Source organism: Charadrius vociferus, unplaced genomic scaffold, assembly GCF_000708025.1.
Source record: "Charadrius vociferus isolate BGI_N301 unplaced genomic scaffold, ASM70802v2 scaffold585, whole genome shotgun sequence".
Classification (NCBI taxonomy): Eukaryota; Metazoa; Chordata; class Aves; order Charadriiformes; family Charadriidae; genus Charadrius; species Charadrius vociferus.
Window position 1 is genome coordinate 52,135 of NW_009648642.1, and position 20,585 is coordinate 72,719.

Genomic DNA, 20,585 nt, shown 5'->3' on the forward strand with positions numbered 1-20,585 from the left:
CGCTGCCCGTGGTGGGTGGCGGCTGTCGGGATGTTCCCTATACCGCCGGAACCCTCCGGGGCGGTGTGGAGGCGATGACGCTGTGTGGGTGTCCTCCGGGATGGCAGCCACAGTCCGGCATTCCCACTTTGGGCATCCCAACGGGGATGTTGGTGCTGGCGTAAGAACAGTCTCCACTCAAAGAAACACACGCTGTCCAGCACCATACGTCCTCTTTCTGGTTTTTAGGTTCAAAGCCAAAGTGCTGCCGGCACCATACAGGAGTTCCTGTGCTGTAGGCCATGTCCGTATCGACTAAATGTCAATTCTGGGTTCTCAGCCTGGTTTGGAGGCCAAAAGAAAGCGGCTAAATCATCTGGGCTGCTTCTCAGCTGTCTAGTGACTGCTGATATTTTTCTCTCCAGTCTGGTTGTAAAGTTCCAAAGAAAAGGTTCCAATCTTATTCTCCATTGTTAACTTGGAAACACTCTTTGGGAGGAATTTTGTCCATCAGTAATCTTTGCCCCACATTTAAGTTTAGTTTCTTCTGAATTACTTACACTCTTATATAACAAACTCTGGGCATCCACCTATGTCTTTAAAAAGATGTGATGTTAGAAAAAGAGAAAACCAATATTGTTATTATAGTGGAGGATGCTTTTATAGAAACATCCTCTGGGTGACGAGTAACAGATAAACTGTATAGCCCTCAGTCTAAGAGCAGGAGAGGAGGAACTACCCCAAGGCCAAGTAAAGGGTACAAATCTCTGAAGAAGGAAGGGTACATATGCCCAGGGAATGAGTTTGGGGGTGCCTTTGAGATTCTACTAATGATTTGTTCTTTACGTACCACCTTCAAAGCACCCCACTACTGTAGCTATGCCTAGATGCTTCTGTGACTTAAGCAGAACTGCACTTGAAGCATGTCAGGGGTGCTGTGCTTCTGGAGCAAGGTAAGACTGATTTTGTGGTAATCTGGGAAGACGCTTTCGCAGAGGATGCTTTTGCCAAAGCCAAGTGAAAGAAGCAGAGGATAAGTACAAGCCAGCTGTGCAGGCTTTGTTTAGTGATGCAGCTGAGACTGCAAGTACCTCTTTTCTGTGCTCCTGTAACCACATCTGTTCCATCCTTCCACAGCACAGTCAGCATCTGGAACCTGTCCTCAAAAGCAAAGATACTCCCTCAAACTTGTGAGTTTTGATCTGTTTGGGTAAGGAATAGCGTGTAGCGTACTGTGTCCAGGGCCTGACCCATTTAGTCTAAGAGTGTTTGAGGCATTCAGAGAAAGTGGTCACGGTGGCCCCTTCTAGCTTAGGAGATGGATGTAACTTCCTGAAAGTGTCATGCTTGGGTTTCAGTAGCAGATGGCACTCCCACTAAAGGTGTGAAGAAAATAAATATGAGGATTAAAAAAAAACAAATGAAAAGCCTTTATCCCAGAAGGTTGCCTCTTTGGTCTACCAGGCTCGGTAATCTCCAGAAGTGAATTTGGTGGTGTAAGGTGGAGGTTTTGATTCACAAATGTCAGACCTGCTTTTTTTCCTGTTTGGCAAGCGTGCACATACCCTGCTGAAGTCTGGGGAAACTGGAGAGGTTAGAGCTTGGTGGCTGTGCTGAGGTAGTGTGATGAACCAGCACTGAGCGACTCGGTGAGGCCAGAGCACGTCTTTAAATCAAACAGTAATTATAGTTGGGAGTTCTGAGCCAGCTTTCTAGGCACTTGCCAATAACGTGGGTTCTCCAGAAACGTGCTATTTCCAGTAATAGCTGTTCTGCGATGGAAATGCAGTTGATTGATTTTCAGTAACTCAGACCAGAGCAGAAGGACCGTTTTCATGTCTGCTGTGGCTCCCGGGGGTTGCTTGTCTGTGGGAAGACCAGTGATGACTGCCGGTGGGATCTGGTGTGCCCACTCTTGCAGGCACTTGGAAAAATCCCTCTCCCTTTTGTCAGAAATTACATTTGAGAGTATATTATTTGAGAAATAATACAGTTGTTAACAAGAAAAGACAGCTAACCGTCCCAAAGCTAGAACCAGTATGTGGGACACTGTAGTCACTTCTGTACGTAACACTCCCAACTCCTACATTTTGCACCTTTGGCATCTTTTGACGTTTTGCTCGGTAGTCTTCTGACGGCACAGCCCAGCCCTTGCGGTTGCAGGGGGCTGTAGAGTGTGATATGGCACATGAGAGCATTTTTAGCTCCTGGTTTTGCTGGCTCAGACTGGCTCACCAGGCAAGGTGCAGAATAAATATCCTCTGGAACGTGGTGGTTTGTGTTGTCTGGAGCCTGCTGATCCTCCAGCTACCTTGGCCAGTTGTGGGTAGGGCCTTTGGTATCAAACCCACCAGGATATAAAACTGCTGCCTCCTCCCACACATAACAGCATCTGTCCTAAGTTAGCTTGCCGTATGCTCAGTATGTATATACGTGTGTGCAGGCAAACATATATATTGACTGTAAACTATGTGGGTTTCAGGATAACAGCAGTAGTAAAAGGGCATTAACACAGGTTAGATGGATTGTAAAAGATGGATAAAGTAAAACAGTAAAGATGGATTGTAAGATTTCAGCACGTTACCCAGACACTTGAATGTGACACACACAGACTTTCTTACTTGTTTCACTTCCTGACAGCTAGAGTAAAATGTTACAGTTCTTTGCTGGGACTTGCCTGTTTGCAGAAATAACCTCATCTGTGCTGTGGATACGAAGGTTGCCTCTGGCTCCTTTTAAAATAATAGCTTTAGGACTGGAGAGCTTGCTTTAGGTCGCAGGATGGTCTGCATTCTAACCCACAGGCAGTTCTATGTGGCAGTGCTTGAGATGTTCAACATGGGGCAGCTGCTCCCACATAACTCTGAGCATCAGCACAGAACAAGGTGGTTAGGCGCAGCATTAAATAGTGACGCAAAAGACTTGAGCTCTCTTTTCAGCTCTGTTGCTGGTCTGATATTTGATTTTTTTGGGGTGGGTTGTCGCTGTCTTTAAAATGAGTAGTGAAGGTCTTGTAGCAATCTTGCCCAAGTTTCCCTTTCTAGCAGGGTGTGTGTGCGGCTGAAGTAAAGCTCCTCCCTCCTGTTCCCTTTAGGATGTCAAAGATGGTAAGATCTACAATGAACAGAACTTCTTCCAGCGAGCTGCAAAAGCAGGCACAGGTTGGTGCTTCTTGGAAGGGACTAAGCGGCTTGTTAGGAAAACTGGCATCCCTCTCTCATCAGTTCCGTGAGTCTCTCGGAAGGCCAGGCTAGAATTAATTAATTCACTGCTTGGTTGATGCCAGAGCACTGAGAAGTTTGGCCAAGAGCCTGCACTCCCAGGAGTCTCTGTGTACCTTAGGACACCGCAGTATTGGCGTTTTGAAGCTTTCTTGCTCTATCCATGCTTTGTCTTGACCTCCCTGGTGGCTGTTCAGCCCTGCAGCCTGACCTGCCTTGGCTCCCTCTCTCTTCTGTCTCCCTTCCACGGGCATTTCTGTCAGCTGCTGTCTGGTATTTGCTGCATTGACCCAAAAACCTGAGCAAGAGCAAAGCTGACCAGAGAATGTGGGCAGGAGTTTGAACAGGGGTGACGGAGGAATTCGTGTCAAACCTGCACTTCTGGGAGGACTGTAAAAATGTGCTTCTCTATCTCTCTCTCTCTCCCCCTTTCTTGTTTAACCCAGCCCTATAGCAACCACCTGCCCCAGCATGCTCTGGTATCCCCAGCATCCTTTCCGTCTTATTCTTGCTCTGCAGTGCTTTGTGCATTGATGTGTCCGTACCCCAGCACACTAGGCTGACTTTTCTGGGTCAGAATCGGTATGAGAGGCTTCCAGCTGTGAGCTGCCCAGGGCAGAGCAGCCTTCAGAGACGGGGCATCCCTGACTGAGCTTAGCAGCAGCTGCTGCACTCTGTCCTCTTCTCTCCCCTTCTAGTGGAGAAGTGGAAGAAGTTGCACTCTGTGCCGTTGCTGGGAATCCCCAATTGCGTTGGCTTTGGACTGCATGCAGATAGCTACAGGTGAGGTGACACTGCGAAGAGCACAGCTGAGCTCTTTGGTCCACAACTGCCATCTTCTTTCTGCTTTCCCTCTTCTCGCCTTGCTGTCTCTCATTCCTTTTCTCACTGTCCCCTGGGCTCCCAACCTTATGCACTGCTTCTATCCCATTAATTAACAACTGGTTTGCCTCTCATTATTGCTTTCTTCAGTCCTTGTGTTGCTGGTGAAGTCATTGCTTTTGCTGCTTCTGCCTCTCAGGCCAGGGGACACCTTAGTCCTGCCTTTTAAGCTTAACACAAAGGGCAGACTCAGACTATCTATCTGCAACACAAGATCAGCATATCTCTCCTTTTCAAGGAGTTTTCTGTTACTAAAAGTTGAAGAAACGTTTGCCCAGGTCAATTTGGAGTTGAAGCGGGGGGTCTAATGCAGGTGAATCGCTTCAGCAATGTCTGTTGCAGGGTTTCCAAATCAAGTAGGTACTGCTGTGTGCTAAGCCCTTGTCTCTTGCAGGTTTTTGGTATTCTCTGACTTAGGGCGAACTCTTCAGTCCGTCCTGAATGATGGCTTACACCTACTGAAGGAGAAGGCAGCTTTTCAGATTGTAGTCCGGCTGGTATGTAGAGAAAAAATACTTTCTTATAGGCATTTTCAGAAAAGACCTCTTAAGATCTTTTAAAGGTGTTTTAAAGCTGAGCCAGGGGGTTGGGCGGGGATCTTTAAGTAGCATCTCTCCAGCCTGTTGTAAACTTGAGTAGCATCTTTTCAGCGATATGTTGCTTTGAAGGAATTTGGGGTAAGGAGGAGAGAAACCTGACACTTGAACGTTAGAAGCTGTGAGACATGGTGCTTTTTGTGCTCCTCCACACAGCTGTGGGGAGCTGGGGAGGGTCCAGCTCGGTGATAGCCAGGGTGCTGAAGGAGCCTGCCTGGTTCTGATATGCTCGCCTCTTCTTTTTTTTAACTCCTAGCTAGACTGCCTGGAGTACATTCATGAAAACGAGTATGTGCACGGGGACATCACAGCTGAGAACATCTATTTGAACCCAGCAGACCTCACACAGGTAGGGAGCAGGAGCAGCGCTGCGAGGAAAGGGCAGTGAAGGTGGGCTTGTGAAATGGAATAGAGCAACACCGGGGTTCCTGCTGCTGGGCTGGGGAGCAGCGCAGTCTGTGGTACGGGATCGCAGGCTACTCTGTACACAGGATTCCCACCATGCACACGCTCAGATGTGTGCTTCTTGATGCCTTCTAGGTGACCCTAGCAGGCTATTGCTTTGCGTTCCGTTACTGCCCCGGAGGGAAGCACGTGGCTCAGCGTGAAGGCAGCAGGACCCCTCACGAAGGCACGATAGAGTTTATCAGTCTGGACAGCCACAAGGGAGCAGGTGAGTGTTTCTGACACAAGCCAGCAAAGCTCAGTTAGGGCTGTTACTGTGGCGGTGCTCTCTGGAGCTAGGGCTCCCTGCTGGCATTTCTGCTGCTTTCCAGGCATGTACCTGGAAGCAAGTTCCTATTTGGGCTCTTTCCTTTTCCCTCTCCCTGAGCTGCTGTGTTGGGACTTGCCAGGTCACTCAGCGACTGCGGCAAGAGGTGCAGGGATGTTCCTGTTCCCTCTGGAGCCTTGGCTACTGCGGGCATGCGAGGAATAGAAAAGAGGGCTGCTTTGTGCTGGCTTAGCAGGGATCTCTTTCAAGCCAGACTGGATCCCTGCCCAAAACAGATTTGCAGCAGGCTCTGCTCTGACCTTGAAGCAATGAGAGCTGGAAAGGCATTAAATTAGCCAGTTCCTTTCCTGGCTGGGATGTAATTCTTCTCTCCCAGTGTTCAGACTGAGCAAATCTTCCTCCAGAGGCTGGGAGATCATTCCTCAGCTGTATGAGTTAACAGGCTCCCAGAAATATGGATATCCAAGAGCCCATCTTAACGAAGCTCTTGCATTTCTGTACTTCTGCTCTTTAGACTTGTACCCCTTTGTGAGGCTGCCTGTTTTACAGAAGGGGCACCTCAGATAGAGACTTCCAAGGTTGTGCAGTGAGTGCTGGAGTCCTTACTTGCCTTTGGAGGAGAGGCACTAGCCTGGGCCCCTTCTGAGATGGCTCTCAAACTCTTTCTCTCTTCCTTCCCATCAGGACCATCTCGCCGGAGTGACTTGGAATCTCTGGGCTACTGCCTTCTGAAATGGCTCTGTGGCTTCTTGCCTTGGTCTGATGAGCTGGACAAAGTAGAAACTGTGGTGGAGAAGAAAGAAAAGTAGGAGAAATCATCTGCTCTTTTGGGAAATGCTCAGCAGAAAGCAGTGAGGGAGGCTTTGTGACTGAAGAGAAGTCACTTGGTCATAGTACAGTATTGGGATGTGGGTAAATCCCACGGTAAAGGCTGAGCCTGGCCAAAGGGTGTTTGACAAACCCCGATTTCTGCTCCATTCAGAATGTGGCCATCTGAATTCAGTCTTCTGTTTTGGTTTGGGTTTTTTGTCCCTGTTGCCAAAGACAGGCTGTTCAGGTGCCTGCTCCATTGCTTCTCACCTAACAGCACTCTGCACTGGTTATTCCAGGTACAAAGGGGATGTGAAATGCCTTCTCCGACTGTGCTTCAGGCAGAGACCCATTCCAGGTAGGGGCTTGCTCTCTGTGACAGTGGGACTTGGGGAAGGAGGATTGACCGTACCTGAAGCTAGAGCCTTCTCTGTGCTGGGGTGCTAGTCCAGGGTGGCTTCCACTGGTGACAGTGACCAAGCTGCGTGTGGACTGGTTGACAGGCTCCTCCTGTGAACAAACCCCTTGTTTTCTTTACAGCAAAACAAGGAGGGCTGTTACCCGTTTTCTGTGTTTATGAGCCTTGCTGAAGAGGCAGGTGTTCTGGTGCCTTTAAAAATGCAGTATTTGGGGCAAGAGGTTATTTCCCCATCTTGTCTTTGAGCTTCATAGTAGTCTTTGGTTTTGTGTCCCTCTCTCTGCAGCTGGCCGAGGCAGGTGGGTGAACTGTCCACAGGGAGAGCAGTCTGAGGCCATTTGGCAGCTTCGTAAGGACAACTGGGGCTGCTGTGCTGCTCCATGCAGTCATGTTCCTTGCTTTGCAGATGCCCTACAGAGCTACCTGCAGCAAGTAGCGGCACTAGAGTATGAGGAGAAGCCTTACTATGAGGGCCTGCGGCAGCTCTTCAAGAAGCCACTGGAAAAGATGAAAGCTTCAGCTTATGACCCTGTGGACATCAAAATGGTGCCCTAAGTAAGTGCCTGTCCCCCCCTGTACTGCTGAGAGCACCACAGCGCTGCTGACCTGCTCACGGGGTGCTGCAGGCACTGAGCAGGCAGGTCTGACATCTCTCCCGGTGAGACCTAGGGGCTGCTCCTGGTGTGTGGAGGGACCACTGGCCCTTCAGCATTCCCTACTAAGCAACGGGTCCACACAAAGCCAGGCTTAGCTGTGTTACTGCATGTTTCCTCCTTTTTTTCTGGAACTGCTTGTCCTTGGAGGAATACAACAAGGGTTAATAAAGCAAAGGCTGAACAGGGTGTGGAGGTGCTAACAAAATGCAGACTGGTGCAAACTGGTCCTTTTATAATTTATTTTTTTTTAAGAAGAGTTGAGGCTCTGGGCTCTATCTTTTACTTTTCCTTTTTAGAAAGCAACTTGTAGTTCTGGTTTTATTGCTTCAGGCCTGTGGCTAAGCACAGGTACTCTGTTTTATCCATGAGGCACCTCCAAGATTGAGGCTTGATAGAGACAGATTGGGTTTTAGTCCAGGGCTGCATCAGCCAAGGCCACTGGATTCAGCAGCAAGCCCCAGGAACATGGAGCTAGCTACTCCTCCCAGGAAGGAATCAAACTGATTAACGTTCCTATTTTGTGTCTTATCTTTCAGATCAAGAAAACTTGCACAGGAAAAAAAAAAAAAGCTCAAAGCTTTCTGCAGCGTGAGGCCTTTCCCACAGATATTTAACCTTTACCTGTTTTAGAACTGAGAGATTTTTTTAAAGTGTTTTCTTCCAATTTTAATGTGACCTAATGCTGAATTTTGAACCACTGCTGTAACAAGTTAATGTGAAGACACTCCTGGATGGCAAGGCATTATAAGCAGTAGCTAGAGAACTGCAATGTAGCCACTGGGAGAAGGGTGAAGCCTGGCACAGGAACAATAAATCAGGGACTTGTTTGTTTGGGTTGTTTGGGTTTTTTTTAGCTACAGTGGCAGTACATAGTTTTGTAATAAACTTTGTAGATGAGTACCCAAGGCTGCTGTTAGTTGGTTATTTGGCACGTTCGAGGCCTTTCTGGGGCTGCTGTAGAGTTGTGATGGGGGGTGAGCCCCATTCCATTGTTGTGCAGGGTGTTCTCCCAGCTGGTCCTGGAATTCATGTAAAGAGCCTACAGGCAGTGCTTAATTGTAAGAATTTGGCTCAGAGCTAAACTCTGACTTCCATCCCCAAACATTCCACCAGTTCTCCAAGGCCCAGGTCAATGAAACAGGTGAGTGGGGTACCAGCCATTGAAGTAAGACAGGGAGCCATCTATATTAAAAAAAGTTTTATAAAAAAGTCACTACACTGTGTGTATCTGAACTGTTGCCGTCTGCCACAGTAAATTCTAAACAAAGTCACGGAGTCCAGTTCCAGTGTTAAATTCAGCGACATCTCCTGGAAGTCTTGTACCTTGGTATTGCAACGCTCACTACCTGTTTGTAAAGAGAAGGCAGTTTTCCTACCGTTCACAGGCCGAAGGAGCTTTAACCCAGGCTTGCTAGGCTGAGGTCAGCATAGGTGGTTTCTTCAAATCGTTACTGAAGCAGCACAGGTTTCATTTTTGATAAGAAAAAGCATATGCTGCCCTTGTAGATTAGGAGCCAGTAGCAAGGCTTAAATTCAGGCTTTCAGCAAGACAAACTGTCTGCCCTTACTACATTGCTGCCTGATGCTAGTGTTCAAGTGATTTGTGCTTTACTTGAGGACGTGCTAATGGAAACAGCAAGGAAGACTGCGAGACGGGAAATGAAACTGGAGGTGGCAGCTGAACCACGCCGTTCCAGCAGAGACCAACAGTTCACAGAGATCACGATACTGTAGTACTGGGCAGTGAAGCATTAAGGCACAGAAGGACAATTTTTCAGGCAAGGGAAACAGATGGCAATTAGAGGCCGAGGCAAATGGGGTTTAAGGCCATCTGAGAGGTAGGTAAAAAAGAAGCTCAGACCTGCAGTGAGCCTTCATTTACCTCTTGATTGTATCATTAAAAACCTTGTATCAGTGCAGCAAATGGTATATACATAGAAGAGAGAAGCACCAGCTGAGTGAGACAGTACCTGGCCAGAAAGAAAAGGCAGCACAACCTTAAAAAGGTCTTTCAAGTGGAAGAATTCAAGCATAGTGTTACATCCAGTAACTTGATAACCAAAGTCAATTCCTTTCTTTTATCGCACCAGGCCTCACAGCGAAGCAAGGGACAGGACAAGTTCCTTTCTGTCACCAAGAAGTAACTGGTGAGGTATGACAAAAATGAGCTATAAAAAGTTTCCTAGTGGAGAAGAATCTTAATTTGCAGAGGATTAGACAATAGGGAATACGTTAAAAAGGCAGCTATCAAGGAAGGAAATGGCCCAGAAGTGAGCTAGAGAATTACAAGATAGGCATAGGCAAAGTTGAGAGGAAGGGCTCTTTTTGGAGGTATTGACAATTACTCACTATCATCCCTGTATGACTACAACAGAAATACTGTTTGCAGGAACCCTAGAAAAGTAAAGAGCAAGAAGAAATCAGAGGCTTAAGAAGCCCAAGTTCACCCTTTCTTCGCTGTGTTCTGCCACGTTTTTTCGTTTGACTTGCCTTCTGTCACACTTGCCCTCCCTAGGCCTAGCACAGACCGACTGTAAACATGATTCCAAGTACTGAGGCAGGCATGGCACCTTCTTTGGGGCACTGCCGAGAGACAGCGCTGAGGTAGGTTTGAGAGGTACTCCAAGGCTGCCTTCTACAGAAGATGTAGGACTGGCGCTGTTGACGGAAGAGTAGCCCGAGCTCCCTTCCAGGTTGGGATTTCTTGGGGTGAGATACGCTGAAAGGCTGTGAGTGTCATCTGGCAGCTCGGCCTCCCTCGGTGGTGCCGCGTGTGCAGCCCGCTCCACAGTTAGGTTGTCTTCATCACTGGAGTCCTGACAGCAGTGCTCTGTGGGATCCATATAGACCACTGTCACGTCCAAGATCCCACTGGGACTTGTCACTGTGGGATAAAAGAAAAAGGTTAGTTTTGATTTGGGTTTTTTGGAAAAAAACCCCAAGCAAAAGCATAAACCTTATGTCTTCTTACACATGGAAGGGAGGGTAGAGCACTAAGTTCACCCTCATTTAAAACAGTAACTTTTTCCCCCTCTGACTGTTTGGATAGGTACTAAGAGCTGTTTAAAAAATGAACAGCCAGTCCCAGAGTCAGCAAAACAAACGTATAATACAGCATTTTTAACACAGGGGGGCCATTCTTCACATTTGGTCCACTATCAGTGGTATCCGAAAAGAGTCTCTCTGAAACACTAAGCAGCTACACAACCCTTCATCATGTTCTGAAGCAGTATAGAGAAAGAGAACAGATATATACCTCTAAAACAGTTTAACAATTATAACCACTGGGGAAGGGGGAGAGTTTTTCCAACTGGTCTTCAGGCTTCTTTTGCCTGAGAAACAGTTTTAAGCAAAGATGAAAAGACAGTTTTAGTTCTCTCATCTGCTTTTTATAAGGAGAATAAAACCCTCACCATCTCCATCTCTCTCGCCTTCGCTTTCCTGATCACCTTCATAACCAGAGCAGGAATCTAAACTCCAGTCTAGGAAGTTATCTAGAAGACTTTCTTCCTGGGTGGATAACTCTGCTGTGGGTGTAGTCACAAAGCTGCCTCTATCATCCTGAATACTGTCTTCCCTCCTCCTGTAGAAAGAGAATCCAGAAGTCACACATTAAAAGCCAAGTCTGCTATCGCAGCTCTTTAAAGAGGTATGTCAATTAAGAGGATTACAGAAAAATTGATCATATTTAAGAAGTGAACCTCGGGATACCGGAGAGGAGGAAAGGCTCATGCTAATCCTCAGGGGCATTTACAGCTGAGTCATACTAGCCTTTTAGTTCTCTTCCCAGAGGGAGAGCTGAGGAAAGTCTGAATTTCCACCACGTTTGTGTGCAAGGGACTGGGCTCTGGGTCCTCCTGTTTCACACCCAACAACGAACAGAGCTGGCTGTAACTCATCATCTAAAAAAAACCCAAAAACCAGTAAAAATTAGACCATGCGTGCCCCTCTGCCAGGAGACTTTCTCTTCATTTTCTAGGAGAAACCTATCCCAGTGAGTTCTTCCCACAGGTACTCAACCAGAGCAATTATCATCCCCACAGATCAAGTTTAAAGCCACCACTTTGTTTAGATACCCTCTCTCCAAAAGTCAAAAGTTAGAACCCACTTCCCATTACTTGAAGTTTACTGCAGCCTGCCGCATGGTGGCTTTGCTCTGGGTGTCAGACATCAGCAAACGAAGAGAGCTCACCCACCTTTTCTTTGCCTATTTCTTCATAACGCTCATCTTCAAATCGTTGTTTCACTGCAGTTAAGGACACCTGCCTATAATCCTTTGGGACATCGTCATGGAAACTGGAAAGAAAGATTAAAGCCCCCAATCTTAGAATGAATTGTATGAAACAACATTAATAAAACCTGCCAATTTAAGTACTTCCCCTCTGTCCAACTCAGCTCTGTGCTAAGGAAGTTGGTGTTCCATCAGCTAAGCAGCCAGCCAGGACACTAGGTTTTTAAGAATATGAGCATCTAACTTCTGTTCCTTGAGGTGAACGAGATATTTGCCTTGTACTCTTTAGAAAACAAGCTACTTTTGGTACTGGAACTTCTTCTGAAGCTCACCAATAAGCCAGTTGCAGTCTTCTGAAAATAGCGCTGTTTGGCAAGATGAAACCTGTTAAGCCTTGATGAACATCCCATTTTCTGTAACCCAGGGCCACTACCAGTTGTGAGAAATAGAACTGCTGTTCCTGAACCGGCCCCTGGACCTCAGCGCTGTGTGGTGGGGGCAGGAAGGCCGTTTCCCAAAGCCACCTCCTGCATTGGGAAGGGCTGACTGTATAGACGCAGCATGTCTGCAACAGCTGGAATCCCAGTACTCATGTACACTGCCAAAGGAGTTCCAAAACTATTACCACTTTTGGTGGAGGCTCAGCACACAGGGCAACAGGTCTTCAAGAGAGAAACCGGTGCACTCAGACAGCTGGCTGGTCCAGGGGTGTGCTGGAGAAGAGAATACATATTACCAATTCACAAAGCTTGGTAGTTCTTAATCAAACAGATATTTTTTAATTGGATAAATCATAGAATAGTTTAGGTTGGAAGGGACCTTTAAAGGTCGCCTAGTCCACACACCCCCCCCGCAATGAGCACGATCTTTACAAGCCTATGCCTGTACATAGTTCATTCAAGTTCACAATTGGCTTCAAGGACAGGTTTACCTGCAAAACTGAATCACAGAATGGTTTGGGCTGGAAGGGACCTTAAAGATCACCCAGTGCCACCCCCTGCCCTGGGCAGGGACACCTCCCCCCAGCCCAGGTTGCTCCAAGCCCCGTCCAACCTGGCCTTGAACACCTCCAGGGATGGGGCAGCCACAGCTTCTCGGGGCAACCTGCACCAGTGCCTTACTGCTCTCAGAGTGAAAAATTTCTTCCTAATATCTAATCTAAATCTACCTTCCTCCAGTTCAAAGCCATTCCCCCTCATCCTATCAAGTTAAGTATACTTAAGTATAGAAATCTGCAGCCTCGTTTAATTACAAAGCTTGCATAGTCTGATGCTAATACTCTTGTTCATCATAGCTATCAAGAGGTAAAGTAGCCTGACCTCAGCTTTTCATTCTGAAGTCTTCCACCTGTCCCACTCTTCTCCCTGCCCCCTCTCCCAGCCAAGTGATTGGGACATCTTCCCTAAAGACAAAGTAACACCAAAAAAAAAACCCCAAAGGCTCCCTAAAAAGACAAGGCAGACTGACATACCATGCTGCAGCTCCGCTGAAGGTAAGGTTCCTTACCTTGCCTGTGTAGTATCTTAGCCAGCAGCAGTGCCGCAGCGGCCAGCTGAGCGGGGGAATACACGCAAAGGCTTGTGTTTAAGAGGGACAGTTCACAAATAAAGCTGTAAAGGTGAAGAGTTCTTCTCTCCAGCGAGACCACATTCAACAATACTTCTTTGTAGTCCACAATGGTAGGTATCTAGCGCATAAAGGAGAACAGAGGTTTATTTTAGCAATTAATTATGGCAATAAAAGTCGAGCACCAAGTATTTAGAACAGTTGTTTCTGGGAGATGCTGTCTTCTTTACGTTAGGGTGGGGTTTTTGTGTTTGTTTTACTACACTGACATTGAAACATTCTCCAGGGAAAGAACAAATTGATTCTTAAAACTTAAGTTTTAATCTCTACAGAAAGGCAGAGGGTTTTGTATTTGCACGCTTTGAAATGTGCATGGTCTCCACAGCTTATTGAGAACATTCACGTAAAACCCCAACACCTTAGATAAGAAGAAGTGCCAATTGAAACCGCCTGACTTCAGTAGCAGCCCAAGGGGTGAAATATTCCATCCACTTGCCAAACTCACCCTTATCTTTCCTTCTAGCGCAGAAATGATCTCACCCATCATTCTGACCAAGTCTTCATATTTGTACGTGTTGTCTGTTAGCCACACAGCTTCCCGTATTGTCAAGATCTCTTTGCTGATGAAACTGCAACATTCAATAACATTAACAGTTAGCCCCACAAGAAAGGGAATTTGTGCAGCCGTGCCCCAATGGCTTTGTGGCAGATAAATGCACTCAAGATCACCAAAGAGTTTAACAAGTACCTTATAAAGTTGTTTAACTTTATAAACCAACCTAGTTGGTTTAACAACTTTATAAGGTATTTTCCCAAGTACAGACCAGGAAAGAAAGAACAGCAGCTCTTCATTTATTTTGGCTTTAAGCTGGAACCACCTACTGGAACATTCCTAATTCCTCATTTATGAAACCTCTCCTAGGTTAAGATGCAAGATACTAAGGAAGTTGACACAGGAGAATAATTTCCCACCACACCATGTGGTTCATCTGAGCCTAACACACTAAACTAGGTAACACCACTGCTGCGGTTGTTCCTTATAGGGTTACTCGTGCTAATAATGGTGTGAAAGACTTCAGCTGCTGATGCATTTAGACCAATCCACCACTATGGAGTTTTTTCATATTTAAAAACATGTTCAAGGAATTACATTTTGTGTCTCGTTTATAGAGACTGTGTTTGTATGTGATCACAGTTCAAGTGACAGTCAATGTAGAGGGAAGTCAAAGATTCTTTCCAGTATTATTATTATTAGCAAGGTGGGGGGAAAGCTTGAGCTGCAGAAATGAATTTGGATGACCACAATAACCACCTGTGTTCCCCAGTCAGCACCCCTACCGTGTGCAAATGACCATGCAGGCTATTCCCAAGAGTTGGAGTCGAGCCCGAGGTACAGGTCTCAGCTTCAAATAACGATCCACGCATCCCACTGTCATGTGAAGGCATAGGCTGGAAAAGTCTTTCATGGTAGCCACTTCTACCAGCCAATCGATCAGGATGTACCTAGGTGGGAAGGAGAGACACAGTCTATGCAGTCAGAAGCCACTCAAACCCATGCAGACCACCCTCCCCACGCCTAGTTACCAAGTCCCTTCTCTGATCAAAAATTCCAAGCCAAGAAATTTCACTAAAAGAATTTTCAGAAAAGTGACACATTGCACTGAGATTAGGATTTGCAACCAGAGGTCTGTTATCCTCGGAAGGGTCAACCATCTTCTTAAGTTGTCTGTGAAACAGAATTAGAAACTATAATGGGCACTTGCATAAGGAAAGGGTAGGGTGTATCAATTAGGAGGCTAAAGGCCACGTAAGATGACTAGAGAGTAACTATAGCTCCAACAGGTCAAATGGTGTCTCTAGTTCTTGAACAACTTGTTAGTCTTGACAGATACAAGAAGTTGAAGCCCAGAGAAAACCTCACACACCTCATTTTTGGCCAGCAGGTCAAGGGAGGTGATTCTGCCCCCATACTCTGCTCTGGGGAGACCCCACCTGGAGTACTGCATCCAGCTCTGGAGTCCTCAGCACAAGAAGGACACGGACCTGTTGGAGCAGGTCCAGAGGAGGCCACAAAGATGCTGGGAGGGCTGGAGCCCCTCTGCTGGGAGGACAGGCTGAGAGAGTTGGGGGGGTTCAGCCTGGAGAAGAGAAGGCTCCAGGAAGAACTCAGAGCCCCTTCCGGTGCCTAAAGGGACTCCAGGAGAACCGGGGAAGGACTTTTTACCAGGGCATGGAGCAATAGGATGAGGGGGAATGGCTTCAAACTGGAAGAAGGGAGATTTAGGTGAGATATTAGGAAGAAGTTGTTGCCTGTGAGGGAGGTGATCCCCTGGCGCAGGTTGCCCCGAGAAGCTGTGGCTGCCCCATCCCCGGAGGTGTTCAAGGCCAGGTTGGACGGGGCTTGGAGCAACCTGGGCCGGTGGGAGGTGTCCCTGCCCAGGGCAGGGGGGTGGCAACTTGGTGGTCTTCAAGGTCCCTTCCAACCCAAACCATTCTATGATTCATTTCAGTTCTTCATCAGGGCTTGAAATATGGGCTCTAACACTTCCTCTTTGCAAAGTGTCATGTGTTTCTCTGATTGTACATAACACACCACAGAAAAGTAAAGCAAAAGACCTCATTCTAGGTTTGTCTCCCTCTACACTCTGTAGAGTGAAATAGGCAACAGTTTCTGCTGTGTGGCCTGACTCCTGCATCCGAGTTTTTACCTCATCGTTTCATTCATTCCTTTCTGCACAGTGAAGATACTTTGCTTGCTGATAGGAAGGGAAGCTTGAAAGATTTGAGACACCATTTCACTGGAAGATTTTGCTTCTAATCCTAGTTGGTTTCCATTCCCACAAGCTTTGGCTAAAGCTATCTGTAGCAGAGAGAACAGGAACAAGGTTTGTTGTTAGTTGTTTGGGTTTTTTTTACCAAATGCAAACTAAAGCAGCATGGGAAGTCCTGTAATTTTCTTGCTGAAAACAGAGACCGAACATAACAAACTACTTGAAAGGTAACAGAATCAGTAGTTCTTAGTTTGGCTTAAATGTCGGATGCACATGTTATTTGGAGGTAGGCTTTTAAGTCCATCAAAAGATGCATCCTTACTCAGCTTGTTCCAGAGACACACAGTATTTTCCAAAAGAGGGGGATGGGCAGAGTAAATACACACACGCATATATAGATATTATTCAACAACGTTGACCCTGCTTCTGAAGAGAGGAGTCTAAGCTTACAATGACAGCATAGGAAAGACCAAGTGAAAACAGTTTTCCTGGAAAAAGTCAGTCTCACCTGTGCTTCCCAGCAGCCCTTCGCTGCGTAGTCCCGTAGCTTCCTGAGACTTTGGAGGTATCTGCCAGGATCCGCCATCTACAGAGACGAATGTAAACAGATTTCAAAACCCATTACCTTTACACAACAAACAGGACTGTAGTACTCATATCCAGAAAAAAAACCCACTGCCTGTGGGTACATCTATTATTTCAGCAACCAGTCAGTTTCTCGTCATGATGACAATGTTGTTTTTAAGAAACTTTCTTCAGGTCTTGCCCAAGGTCTCATAGGAAACGAGACGGGTCACTCGGGATTCCAGCATGAGAGGTTTGGCAGATTTATTAATGGCGATGCGGGCGGTCTCCCCGCTCCTGCTCCCAAGTGAGCCATATGATTACCAGCCAGCAGTGCCTATGCCTGTAGTGGTTAGCGTAAAGGAACTTCTGCTTGCACCTCGGCTACAACTGCTCATAGACTCATTTACTTTAAAGACCAAGGCAGACACCAAAGCTCACTTGAGAGAGTTCTTGGTGCTCTCCTGGTTTATGAAGAAGGTAAGCTCTGAGGAACAGCAATTTCTTTCTGTGTTATGTTCGTTGCACATAACAGAGGTCCAGAAGTTACAGTGAAAAAGCTGTTTTGAGACAAAAAAATCCTACTTACAGCAGCCTTTCTGTTACTTTCCCAAAGGAGGTAGGAGCTGTTTAAACAACCCTGCTTTGAAGATTCTTCAAACATTTCAAGGGATTCTTTTCTTTTTTCTTCATCCTAAGAACAAAAGGCATTTGGTATTTTTGCTGTCCAGCCCATTGGGTGCCAGATCTCCATGCTACAGCAGCTACAGAACAGCTCTGTACCGAAAGCTAAAGAGCAGCACCAACCAGTTATGAGTCCCCTTCAGGCTACGAGGGGTGCTCCCACATCCACTCAGAGCTGTCCTTTGAGGATCCAGGCTCAGGAAGCAGTTACGGGTTTTCCTCAGCTAGACAAAAGGTTTTTGGCTTACTTGCCACTGAAGGCTTTCCCCCCCCCCAATATGCATTATGACTGGAAGGCTTCCTTTGGGACCCGAACACACTGCAAGCCCATGATCAAGCCAAAATTAATTTCACTCTTTGTAAAATTCAATAAACTAAGTTGATAATGTTCCTTTAAACAACTAGTAAATTAAACTCATGAGAACAGAAATTCCTAGGCCACTTGAGGAATAGAAGAGCATTTGGCTGATTTTTTTTTTTTTTTTTTTAAAATCAAAGTAGAGAGCATCAGCATCTCCAAAAAAAGTAACCAAACACTCAGAAAAATCAGAAACACTGCTCACCTCAAAGAGACTCAAGACCTTAGCCAAGCAGTGGAGAATGGATCCTTTTTGAGCCTGAAAAAAAATAAAATAAGATAAAGCAGCTGAAGATAAACAAAGGACAATGGCAATTTTTGCTTGTCATTGCAGACTAGTTTTGTTTGCCTTTCAATCATTGCCCCTGCCCTTGTTTTTCTCAACGTTTTGTTATCTTTGAGACAGTACTGAATCTCTCAGAAGAGACAGTACAGGCCTCCGGCACTCAAGATACATCAAGCGTAGTTTGGCAATAAACTCATTAAAATGATTGATCCATGGTCATTTAAGCAACAAGAACACGGGAGCTCCTTGGGGAAACAAAAATACTTTTTCTAGAAGGACTAGACACAGCTACAACCCCCTGTTTAAGTCAACGGCAGAAAGAAATCTTACTTTCTCCAGCTGACATTCTGCTTTGAGACTCTCATAGACCACAGCTTTACAACAGCTTCCACTCAAGGACCAGGGAGGACGGATAAAAAGCCAGATAAACGGGGCCGCGCACACATTCAAACGCTCCGCCAAACTGAAGAAGTGAGATGCCTTTAATCCATTCACTTCCGCACGGCCCTCGTCGGAGATGGACACTGAACAACAACAAAAAAAAGCACAAGAAATTATTTGGAGTTTATTCACAACGTGTGCTTGGCGTTTAGTCAGGCCAAGACAGACAGTAAGATACAATCAGGAAAAGATTGAACAGTGTCTTTCCTTTAGAGCTTTAAAAATCGTGGAAATGGCAAAAAAAAAAATCTTAAGTAGATTTTTTAGAGTGGTAAGAAAAACATCTTACTACAATCAGTCTCTACAAACATATAACCCTAAAGTGTGGGGGGGAGAGAGCGTCTGCAAATACCACCACTCAAAGCAATGTTAATTCCTCTCAGTGTACAAATTGGTATGCAAATCCCCTGCCCTGTCAGCACGCTCCGCAAGGAGGCTCCTCCTGTCGATTCTCACTCCCTTTCGTTACCTTTATCAGCCTAGGTAAGCAGCCAAGTTTCATCAGTTTACAAAGGATAACTTCGAAACATGAATTCATAAGTTATGCGTTGACTTCTTTTCTAGAAGAGCTGTGCACTATACTATCATTTAACACCTGGCAGCTCAGTGCTTAAGCTGCACTGAAAGGTAAAACTGAAGAGGCGTGAGAGTAAACGAGACCTAACCACACACTGAAAGCAGCAAGAACTGCACTTATAGTTTCAAAAGCAGCCAGTAAAAGAGCCAACTTGATGATAAGACAATTGGCCTGATCTGTACCTACAAATAAGCCTTTAGCTCATCTACATTTCCTTCTGTCATGCCATCCTCCCCAAAGACCTGGGTAAACATTTCCACACTTACAGCCTTCATTGTACAGGTACGCTATCCCCAGCTTCACAGCAGCTTCGAAGTTACCCCTTTCAGCAGCCCTGAGTGGGAAATAGAGAAGATACTCGAGGTTGAAATCCATAGGTGCTTCCAGGCCCACACCCTCCAGCAAGTTACTTCAGTGAAGGCCAGGCTGGGAATTTGGTGACCACTAACCATAAGCATATGTGCTTTCACATCAGAAGTTAAATCTAAGTTATGCTGAGGCTTTTCTCGCTGCAACCCTTTCGTACGCCAATGTCCAGGATAACGTGACAATTCATAAGAACTGTTTCCCATTCCCATGCAACAGTCCCAGAACACATTTTTGGTACTTGTACCCTCAAGGATGCTCATTAAGCCCTTGTGCTCTTCCCTTCCAAACTGACGTGTACATAGTAGGCTTCTTCAGAAAGAATACGTACATCACATCAAAGCAGCAATTGTCAGAAGCAAAACAATTATGATGACATTTAAACTGACGGATCCCTTCAAATCGGATGGATAAGAAGATGTTCTCTGTCCTTTTTAAGCAGATTTATCATTAGCCTTTCCAACTTCACTTGTTTTAGTACTGAAATCCACCTATTTTTCAATACACTGGTTTGCACGAGAAGTGACCAAACCCACTCAGAAACATGGTTATGCTCTTGAGCCTCTGATCGCACTTGCACATTCATATGGAAGCACCAGTAACAGATTTTAGTTAACGTGCTATGTTCCAATATGGAATATTAATGCCCTTAAAGAGAAATAACTTTGGTACACGCAATGAGTCCTGAGCCAGATAAAGAGACAGCAGTTATAAGCTGCAGCTTAGACACAAAATCAACAATTCTTTACCTCCCCGAGCAAAGACTTCTACAAAACAGGACAGTGAGATCCCCCACTTAAGGTGAGGACTGATGAGAACTGTGTATCTGCCTTCAAACATTCTCTTCTACAATGTCAGACAAATTTGAATCTTAAAGCTTACCTTTCAAACATCTTCAGATTGTTTGGAGAAGGCCATATTTCTTGGAAACTTGCACATGCCCAAACACTAGCATGATTATCCACAAGGTATTTAAGATGTGAGTGCACCTGCAAGTGGGGAGCGTAAAATAATAAATATTAAAATAAAGCGACCAACAAATAATAGTTCTTTGCAATCAAATTTTAGATAGGTAACTAATTAATCACAAGTTAACCATAACGTGTTACCCACCTAATCATCATTAAGGCAAGAGATGCCAAACCAAACTAATTTGTTGAGCCACGGTGATCTAGAAGGACAATTCCCACAGAAAATTTACACAGAGCACTCAAATACTACTGCTAATCTGCTTGAGTGCTGAGAAACAAAACTGCCACTGGGATAGCAAAAATCTAATTAATTATGGCATGTGTTCTTTGTTTTTCCTTCAGGTCTGCTCTGCCAGGAGAAGGCAGCCTGGTCCGCGTACAGTCCTGGCTGCTAGTGGCAGAGAGAAGGCAGGGCGCAGCAGCGGGGAGAAGCAGTAGCAGACTCACGGCTCTGACAGAGAGGATGTCCTCAGCA

General features: G+C 45.9%; 2 protein-coding genes across 2 annotated transcripts in view; one reads left to right on the forward strand and one right to left on the reverse strand.

The window, feature by feature from the left end:
• The window catches only part of VRK3 (vaccinia related kinase 3), a 9,056-nt gene extending 1,138 nt beyond the window's left edge, over window positions 1-7,918 (forward strand). Inside the window, exons 2-11 of the mRNA XM_009886374.1 lie at window positions 1,117-1,169; window positions 3,074-3,140; window positions 3,899-3,983; window positions 4,477-4,579; window positions 4,935-5,027; window positions 5,219-5,351; window positions 6,096-6,216; window positions 6,521-6,579; window positions 7,046-7,194; window positions 7,832-7,918. Coding sequence (XP_009884676.1) covers window positions 1,117-1,169; window positions 3,074-3,140; window positions 3,899-3,983; window positions 4,477-4,579; window positions 4,935-5,027; window positions 5,219-5,351; window positions 6,096-6,216; window positions 6,521-6,579; window positions 7,046-7,194 — 863 coding nt within the window. The 3' untranslated portion in view covers window positions 7,832-7,918. The remainder of the gene's footprint in view (window positions 1-1,116; window positions 1,170-3,073; window positions 3,141-3,898; window positions 3,984-4,476; window positions 4,580-4,934; window positions 5,028-5,218; window positions 5,352-6,095; window positions 6,217-6,520; window positions 6,580-7,045; window positions 7,195-7,831) is intronic.
• Window positions 7,919-9,715: 1,797 nt separating this feature from the next.
• The window catches only part of CCNF (cyclin F), a 57,718-nt gene continuing 46,848 nt past the window's right edge, over window positions 9,716-20,585 (reverse strand). The window contains exons 3-18 of the mRNA XM_009886375.1: window positions 20,558-20,585; window positions 20,022-20,128; window positions 19,040-19,107; window positions 18,086-18,279; window positions 17,675-17,728; window positions 17,017-17,121; window positions 16,372-16,449; window positions 15,801-15,952; window positions 14,431-14,595; window positions 13,598-13,721; window positions 13,033-13,213; window positions 12,152-12,239; window positions 11,492-11,591; window positions 11,067-11,197; window positions 10,709-10,878; window positions 9,716-10,179 (exon numbers count right to left, since the gene is read on the reverse strand). The exon at window positions 20,558-20,585 is cut by the window's right edge and continues 3 nt beyond it. Of these exons, the coding sequence (XP_009884677.1) occupies window positions 9,716-10,179; window positions 10,709-10,878; window positions 11,067-11,197; window positions 11,492-11,591; window positions 12,152-12,239; window positions 13,033-13,213; window positions 13,598-13,721; window positions 14,431-14,595; window positions 15,801-15,952; window positions 16,372-16,449; window positions 17,017-17,121; window positions 17,675-17,728; window positions 18,086-18,279; window positions 19,040-19,107; window positions 20,022-20,128; window positions 20,558-20,585 (2,209 nt within the window). The remainder of the gene's footprint in view (window positions 10,180-10,708; window positions 10,879-11,066; window positions 11,198-11,491; window positions 11,592-12,151; window positions 12,240-13,032; window positions 13,214-13,597; window positions 13,722-14,430; window positions 14,596-15,800; window positions 15,953-16,371; window positions 16,450-17,016; window positions 17,122-17,674; window positions 17,729-18,085; window positions 18,280-19,039; window positions 19,108-20,021; window positions 20,129-20,557) is intronic.